Source organism: Hippoglossus hippoglossus, chromosome 18 (assembly GCF_009819705.1).
Source record: "Hippoglossus hippoglossus isolate fHipHip1 chromosome 18, fHipHip1.pri, whole genome shotgun sequence".
Lineage (NCBI taxonomy): Eukaryota > Metazoa > Chordata > Actinopteri > Pleuronectiformes > Pleuronectidae > Hippoglossus > Hippoglossus hippoglossus.
This window is the reverse complement of record NC_047168.1, coordinates 16,058,933-16,066,937: the sequence shown is the minus strand read 5'-3', so window position 1 is coordinate 16,066,937 and position 8,005 is coordinate 16,058,933. Positions and strand designations below refer to the sequence as shown.

The following is an 8,005-nucleotide window of genomic DNA, read 5'->3' as shown; positions in this document are numbered from 1 at the left end:
AGACAATGCTCATACTGCGCATGCGCACTGCCACTACTCACAAACACTGACATTAATTAAATATCAATATATAATATTATATTATAGTATAATATAATATAACTTATACGAAATTAGATTTTTACACATGTTTTTATTTTATAAATATGATTTTATTTTCATCTACATTGAATGTGAAGCACTTTGAGCTGCATGACTCATATGAAAGCTTCTGTACAAATAAAGTTTATTATTATAATATTATTATATCTTGCACGTTGGTCTCTAGTGTTCTATCTCTAGTGTCCTCTCTCTAATGTTCTGTCTCTACTGTCCTCTCTCTACTGTCCTCTCTCTAATGTTCTGTCTCTAGTGTTCTGTCTCTACTGTTCTGTCTCTAGTGTTCTGTCTCTACTGTTCTGTCTCTACTGTTCTGTCTCTAGTGTTCTGTCTCTAGTGTTCTGTCTCTACTGTTCTGTCTCTAGTGTTCTGTCTCTAGTGTTCTGTCTCTACTGTTCTGTCTCTAGTGTTCTGTCTCTAGTGTTCTGTCTCTACTGTTCTGTCTCTAGTGTTCTGTCTCTAATGTTCTGTCTCTAGTGTTCTGTCTCTACTGTCCTCTCTCTAATGTTCTGTCTCTAGTGTTCTGTCTCTACTGTCCTCTCTCTAATGTTCTGTCTCTAGTGTCCTCTCTCTAGTGTCCTCTCTCTAGTGTTCTGTCTCTACTGTTCTGTCTCTACTGTCCTCTCTCTACTGTCCTCTCTCTAATGTTCTGTCTCTAGTGTTCTGTCTCTACTGTCCTCTCTCTAATGTTCTGTCTCTAGTGTTCTGTCTCTAGTGTCCTCTCTCTACTGTTCTGTCTCTACTGTTCTGTCTCTACTGTTCTGTCTCTAGTGTCCTCTCTCTAGTGTCCTCTCTCTAGTGTTCTGTCTCTAGTGTTCTGTCTCTAGTGTCCTCTCTCTAGTGTTCTGTCTCTACTGTTCTGTCTCTAGTGTCCTCTCTCTAGTGTCCTCTCTCTAGTGTTCTGTCTCTAGTGTTCTGTCTCTACTGTTCTGTCTCTACTGTTCTGTCTCTAGTGTCCTCTCTCTACTGTTCTGTCTCTAGTGTTCTGTCTCTACTGTTCTGTCTCTAGTGTCCTCTCTCTAGTGTTCTGTCTCTAGTGTCCTCTCTCTAGTGTTCTGTCTCTAGCAGCTGAACAGTCTTATGAGCTGAACTGTTCATTTTGTCAGATCAGACTTTTAAAGTTTTTCAATTAATAAATTGACATAAACCAGGTTTAAAGTGTCAACACTGACACCTAGAGGCTGTAACCCGTCACTGCGTCCCTTCCGCTTCCGGACTCCAGCTCCCAGCGGCCACTGCGTGTTACCCATCATGCTCGCGGTCTCTCTTGTGTCGCTCCAGCAGCGTTTCATTCAGGGAGCTTCAACATGGCGTCCGACGGTCCACCGGGCACCGAGTCCCTCCAGTCCGACTTAGGCAGCGCTATCGCGGCTTTGAACACATGGAGCCACCCGGAGCTCCAGGCCAAGCTGGCGGAGCTGGGAGCGCCCGTGATGGGTGAGCGAGGGACCGGGGGAGGAGGCGGCGAGCCGGGGAGAAGTGCTAACAGCAGCTAGCCAGTTGCTAATGCTAGCGGCTAATAGCGAGCTAGCGCTGGGCCTGTTTACACTGATAATAACACACACACGCGTTTGTTATGCTAGCAACTTCATGCTTCCATTAAGTACACGTTTTAAAGACGCGTTGCCGCCACGTTTTCTCCGTTGGGCGCGTGATGCCCGCCTCGAGCTCAGTGGCTGACTCCTCGTTAGCTCACGCTCCTGCCCGCCTGTTTAGAAACAAGCTAACGTGGGCAGACGTGCGCGTTCTCCTCTTAAACCTGCGCCGTGCTTCTCGGGGTTTGTCGTGAGTAGAGGTGACCGCTCCCTGAACGTCTGCTCTCCTGTCCGCAGGTCCCAGAGAGGAGCTGATGGACCGGCTGAAGGGCTACATGCTGCAGGTGAGTGGTGTCCTGCAGGTGGGTGAGGTCCTGGTGTCCCTGCACAGCCACTGTGTGAGGGACAGGATGGACTTCTACTCTGGATGTGTACCAGTAGCATGTGGCTCTGCTGTGATATGCAGATGTTATAGATTTAGACTGTTGGAATCAAGCTTATCAAGTAAATACATTTTATTAGAGTTTAACGACGTTGATGTAAAAAGCTTGTGAAGCCTCATTGCTCACCTGTGTCCCTGCAGACCAGGATCCTCCTCAGCAAACACGGGGACGACAAACCAATGGGCTCCCAGGTAAAGGCTCCCGTTACATCACAGTGACCCACTGTCTTCTCTGGGGAACATCTGGGCAAGATGTGGCCAACATCTGGGTTCCACTGGCAGAATCATGCATTTGACCTTAAGTTGCTGAGAACTCTTGAAACTGTGCTGATTGCATGACAATAGAATATGATGGTGTCATGAAGGTGAAACACTTCATATAGTGAAAGTCCTCAAATGTGTTAAATGTTCAGACTGGTCTGGAGAGGAGGTATAAATGCTGTAAACTAAGCAAAATCTATACCAACCATATTTTATCTATTTATATTCTACATTTAAAAATATGTTTTTGGTTATATATGAATATTGTGTTATACATGAGGAGCCTAACCTCGCTAGTTTCTTTCTAAGCACTCAAAGTTTTTTTCTGACGCCACTGTTTAATAAGTCTATAAAATGTGTGTATTATGAATCAATGGATTCGTTGTATAAGCTTCTGTCCTCTTCCTCCACAGATGCCAGGTATCCCCCCCATGCCCCCGATGCCGATGCCACCCATGCCTCCTGGTATGGGCATGCTCCAGGCTATGAGCATGATGCCCGGCGGGCCCCCTCCGTCCGGCCTCCACATGGGCATGGAGCCCCCAGGTTTGCCCCCTCCCGGGATGACCCATGAAGACCAGCTGAAGATGGCTCAGCAGAGAGCAGCCATGGTGTTACAGCAGGAGGAGAGGGCCAAGCAGCAGGTGAGGGGGGGGGGGTACCAGTTTACTGACCATGCAACCCACTGGCTGCGTTTAGCTAAACACCACCGAGGCACGAAGGTTTGATGCAGTTTGTTGGTCTTTGTATGTTTACTCATGAATGTCGGTGTATGTCGCAGGGTGATTCCAGAGTCATGGATGAACATGATCTTCTGGAGCAGCAGAAAAGGGTGAGAAGAGGAATATAGTCAACCTGTCAAATTTAGTCACAGGATTATTTAATACCTCCCTTTTATTTTCTACCACCTTAATTCCACTACTTTACCTCTGTGTCTATCAGGCTGCAATGCTGCTGGAACAAGAGCGTCAGCAGGAGATGTCCAAGATGGGTCCGGGGCCCAGGGCCATGCCGCCCATCAGCGCAATGAGAGGTTTGCTTAGATCTCACATTTCTCCACAATATACTAATCATAATAAGTTGTCGTAATACAGTTTTTCAATCAATTAAAATGTGGAGTCCCATCCGTGGAACTGGTTCAGCCTTTGTTAGAAAAGAAGGAACGTTAACATTCTCCACAGAAGTTTGAGGGCTGACTTTTGTATCGTGTTTTTTAAAAAGTTTTCTACGTTTGCTCCGCAGGTATGGATCCTCGTGGGCCGCTGCCTCCTGGTGTGAGCATGATGCCGACCCAGAAACAGAGAGTGCCTCCTCCTCCAGGAGAAGACAACAGAGAGGTGAACAGACGTTTTTCCTTCTTTGTGTGTTTTCATGTGGTGGAAGTGGAAGAGCATAAAGAACAAAGTATGAAATTTAAATCATCTTAACATTAACACTCAGTTGAGATGGAGCATTTTTTATTTCAAAACTTGTGTGAAATGTTTTTGCAGCACAAATAAGGATTGTGAACTTCTAGATGAAGTTACACTATGATAACTCTTTTGCTTCCGTTCCAGCTCTGGCAGAATGAGGAGATAAGCATCAGTGGCCCCAAGATCCCTCAGGCTCTGGAGAAAATCCTCCAGCTGAAGGAGATCCGGCAGGAGCAGCTCACCGACCCCACAGGTCAGTACCATCGCCTGGGTCCGATCAGCAGCTCAGACAGTCCGGGTTTTGCTTTCGGGGTCTGATTTGTCTCAATTCATTTTCTTTCACCTTTCAAAGGGGAGGAATATGATGAGGGAGCAGAGATGGACATGAACTCCTCGGCTCCAGTCATGTCTGAGACAGAAGACGACGACCAAATGTCTAAGAAAGATGTAAGTCTTCATCTTAAACTATCTTACAATGTATAATGAGCACTTTTGACCCGTGGCTTGGAGGCATCAGAGAACTTTATATACCTCGGATGTTTAATTCACCACATCACTGTCCCCTTGTGTATTTATATGTGCAAATCATCAGAGAAAATAGGCCTGATGATTGAGTTGTAATCCCAACATAAACATATTCCTCAGAAAAACCGCAGGCGCAGGAACCGCAAGAAGAAGAGCAAGAAGAAGCGAGCTCTGGAGAAGAAGGAGCTGGTGGAGCAGAAGGAGGGGGGTGACAAAGACACAGACACAGACAAAGACAAGGAGAAAGAGAAAGAGAAGGAGAAGGAGAAGGAGAAAGAGAAGGAGCCAGAGGTGGAGATCGAGTACATCACAGAGGAGCCAGAGATTTACGACCCAAACTACATCTTCTTCAAGAGGATCTTTGAGGCGTTCAAGGTTAGAAACATTTGACTGTGGAAGAATACGTGGCTAACGAAGCGTTGAGTATTGAAGTTATCTTTATGGCGTTGGTTTTGCTGTAATGCAATGGTTTCCTTTTTGTTCCCAGCTGACAGACGATGTCAAGAAGGAGAAGGAGAAGGAGCCTGAGAAGACCGATAAGCCGGAGACAGCCGTGCTGAGGAAAAAGGGATTTGAGGAGGAGAGGAGAGACAGTGATGACAGTGATGACGTATGAATCCTTCCATCTGTCAGAAAGCAGAGCCAAAAAAATCTGTCTTCTTTAAGTTTACGTTATTTTAAATGTTTTTTTATTTATAGGATTTAAGACCAGATGTACCTAAACTGTCCAAGAAGAAGCTGAGGAGGATGAACAGACTGACCGTGGCTGAGCTCAAGCAGGTAAATTCAGATTCACAATTCATCCTCCTCCTCTTCAGCCGGTTGAAGAAATGTGCTTCAGGATTCAATCTCCCCTTTGCTCCAGCTGGTGGCTCGTCCGGATGTCGTGGAGATGCATGATGTGACCGCCCAGGAGCCCAAGCTGCTCGTCCACCTGAAGGCCACCAGGAACACGGTGCCGGTGCCCCGCCACTGGTGCTTCAAACGGAAGTACCTGCAGGGCAAGAGAGGTATCGAGAAGCCTCCGTTCGAGCTCCCGGAGTTCATCAAGAGGACGGGAATCCAGGAGATGAGGGAGGCCCTGCAGGAGAAGGTGGGTTTCTGAAATGTTTCTGAAGCCCTGTGGCTTCTCCGTCTTTAAAATGATGTGATACAACCAGGCTCTTTGTTGTCTGCTCACAGGAGGACGCCAAAACAATGAAGACCAAAATGAGAGAGAAGGTCCGCCCCAAGATGGGAAAGATCGACATTGACTACCAGAAGCTGCACGATGCCTTCTTCAAGTGGCAGATCAAACCCAAGCTCACTATCCACGGAGATCTGTACTATGAGGTAGTAGAGAAACCGCAGGACTACCCGATGACCTTGTGTCGCGTGACCTTGGCTGAACAGACCTTTGTGTTTGTGTGTCTGCAGGGTAAAGAGTTTGAGACTCGTCTGAAAGAGAAGAAGCCTGGCGATCTGTCCGACGAGCTGCGTATCGCCCTGGGGATGCCAGTTGGACCTGTGAGTTCCACAAATGAGCCACAAGCTTCAAGTTGCTGAAGCTTTGACATAAGTTCCTCTTGAACACCAGATATGACCATGTACTGTAGGCTCAGAATCATAGTTGCACTATATTAAATGCACTGTGCTGTTGTGTCTGCTGTTGTGTCACTTTCTCTGTTTCCGCTGTTAAATGTATTGATGTGAAGCTGTGAAAATGAGTCACTTCCTGTAATACGAGCTGCAACAAGACTTGTTTATCTAGAAACACAAGGACGGTAACAACAGACAACAACTGACAGAGTTCAAACTTTTTATAGTTTCATTTGCAGATGAACCAAAAAGAAATGATGAAAGCATTAAAGAAGTGTTGTCTTGTCTTTCCCAGAATGCCCACAAGGTGCCCCCTCCCTGGCTGATTGCCATGCAGAGGTACGGCCCCCCCCCCTCCTACCCCAACCTCAAAATACCAGGACTTAACTCCCCCATCCCAGAGGTAAGAGTTTCTCGTGCAACCCCACATATTGAAAAGTAGTGACCCGATATCTAAACTAACTAAAGTTGTTACTTGAACTTTTGCTCGTCTTCATCCTCCTCTTCATCCTCCTCTTCCTCTCAGAACTGCACATTTGGTTACCACGCTGGAGGCTGGGGGAAGCCGCCGGTAGACGAAATGGGGAAACCTCTTTACGGTGACGTGTTTGGGACCAATGCTGCAGACTTCCAGGTAACAGGCACAGTTTCAGGGTAGGGGGGGCGATATTGATAAGTAAAAGAAAAAAAGATATATATCTATGTGCCTGTGTGTGTGTGTGTGTGTTCAGGCCAAAGCGGACGAGGAGGAGTTGGACCACACGCCCTGGGGAGAGCTGGAGCCTTCGGACGAGGAGTCGTCAGAGGAAGAGGAGGAGGAGGAGAGCGATGAGGAGAAACCGGATGAGACCGGGTTCTTCACACCAGCAGACAGGTACTTCAGACTATAATGAGGAAGTTACAAACATCAGCAGATAAAATAAAACCAAAATAGAAAAGTCCTTGTTTTTATTTTTAGACGCGTGTTCTTCTAGATCAGATGAAAACTAAACATAGCTCTGTCTGTCCCGCTTGGTTCAGGGAGCGGAAGGTTAAAGGTTATGAATTATGTTCTCATCAATGCACAGACACGTGCTGAGGAGATTACCATCAGTTACCATGTAATCAACTGGTCTGAGCTTTGTGGGTTGAAGCACACACTGGGATTAATATGTAAACTGGTTCAGTGGATGAGGTGTTTGAATTGAAACGATCTCTTGGGTTGTATTCGTGTGCATGAATGAACCTGCTGTGTTTCTTTCTGTGTTCCAGTGGACTGATCACGCCCGGAGGCTTCTCCTCGGTCCCTGCCGGCATGGAGACCCCAGAGCTCATTGAGCTTAGGAAGAAGAAGATCGAGGAGGCCATGGACGGGTGAGTGTCGCTGTCATTCCCCACACGACTCTGACGTGTCATTTAAAGATATAATATGAAACGATTCTTCATTCAAATGTCTAAAAACAACTCTGTTATATATTTTCATCTGCGTTAGCTGCGTAACGTGAGGTAGATTTTTGTTCTTGCTTTAATCGATCCTTCTGTTGTTTTCACAGAAACGAGACGCCACAGCTCTTCACTGTGCTTCCTGAGAGACGAACTGGACCAGTGGGAGCTGCTATGATGGCCTCCACGCACATCTATGACGTGTCAGGGGTAAGACACGACTTCACGAGATGCTTGTGTGGACAGTTCGTCCAAATGAAGACAAGAAGCTGTCATCTCCTCCTCTGACTGTTATTTTCCCTCTCTGCTCTCCTCAGGCCATGGTAGGTCGTAAGGCGGGTGGAGGGCAGGAGTCCCAGGGCGTGGAGGTGGCCCTGGCTCCAGAGGAGCTGGAGCTGGACCCGATGGCCATGACCCAAAAGTACGAGGAGCACGTCCGGGAGCAGCAGGCCCAGGTGGAGAAGGAGGACTTCAGCGACATGGTGGCCGAGCACGCAGCCAAACAGAAGGTATGTTCAGGCTTTAAGAGAACGAAACCCAGCGCTCCCTTTAAGTCGTTTCACTTTTCCTCTTGCGGTGACATTTGAATATTAATAGCTGCTTTTCTCTCCACTTCAATCGTCACCGTGCAGCAAAAAAAGCGGAAGGCCCAGCCGCAGGACACGCGAGGCGGCGCCAAGAAATACAAAGAGTTCAAGTTCTAGAGCTGAAGCACCAGGAGGCGGCGGCAC

At 47.2% G+C, this 8,005-nt stretch overlaps 1 protein-coding gene across 1 annotated transcript in view; it reads left to right on the top strand.

Annotated features, from left to right (window-relative positions):
- Positions 1-1,358: 1,358 nt before the first annotated feature.
- The window catches only part of sf3b2 (splicing factor 3b, subunit 2), a 6,873-nt gene continuing 226 nt past the window's right edge, over positions 1,359-8,005 (top strand). The window contains exons 1-22 of the mRNA XM_034614945.1: positions 1,359-1,536; positions 1,932-1,978; positions 2,218-2,268; positions 2,751-2,981; positions 3,119-3,169; positions 3,280-3,370; positions 3,580-3,674; positions 3,894-4,002; positions 4,102-4,196; positions 4,395-4,649; positions 4,762-4,884; positions 4,974-5,054; positions 5,140-5,367; positions 5,457-5,606; positions 5,691-5,780; positions 6,148-6,255; positions 6,379-6,486; positions 6,584-6,726; positions 7,104-7,205; positions 7,385-7,484; positions 7,592-7,783; positions 7,907-8,005. The exon at positions 7,907-8,005 is cut by the window's right edge and continues 226 nt beyond it. Of these exons, the coding sequence (XP_034470836.1) occupies positions 1,407-1,536; positions 1,932-1,978; positions 2,218-2,268; positions 2,751-2,981; positions 3,119-3,169; positions 3,280-3,370; positions 3,580-3,674; positions 3,894-4,002; positions 4,102-4,196; positions 4,395-4,649; positions 4,762-4,884; positions 4,974-5,054; positions 5,140-5,367; positions 5,457-5,606; positions 5,691-5,780; positions 6,148-6,255; positions 6,379-6,486; positions 6,584-6,726; positions 7,104-7,205; positions 7,385-7,484; positions 7,592-7,783; positions 7,907-7,978 (2,652 nt within the window). The 5' untranslated portion in view covers positions 1,359-1,406 and the 3' untranslated portion in view covers positions 7,979-8,005. The remainder of the gene's footprint in view (positions 1,537-1,931; positions 1,979-2,217; positions 2,269-2,750; positions 2,982-3,118; positions 3,170-3,279; positions 3,371-3,579; positions 3,675-3,893; positions 4,003-4,101; positions 4,197-4,394; positions 4,650-4,761; positions 4,885-4,973; positions 5,055-5,139; positions 5,368-5,456; positions 5,607-5,690; positions 5,781-6,147; positions 6,256-6,378; positions 6,487-6,583; positions 6,727-7,103; positions 7,206-7,384; positions 7,485-7,591; positions 7,784-7,906) is intronic.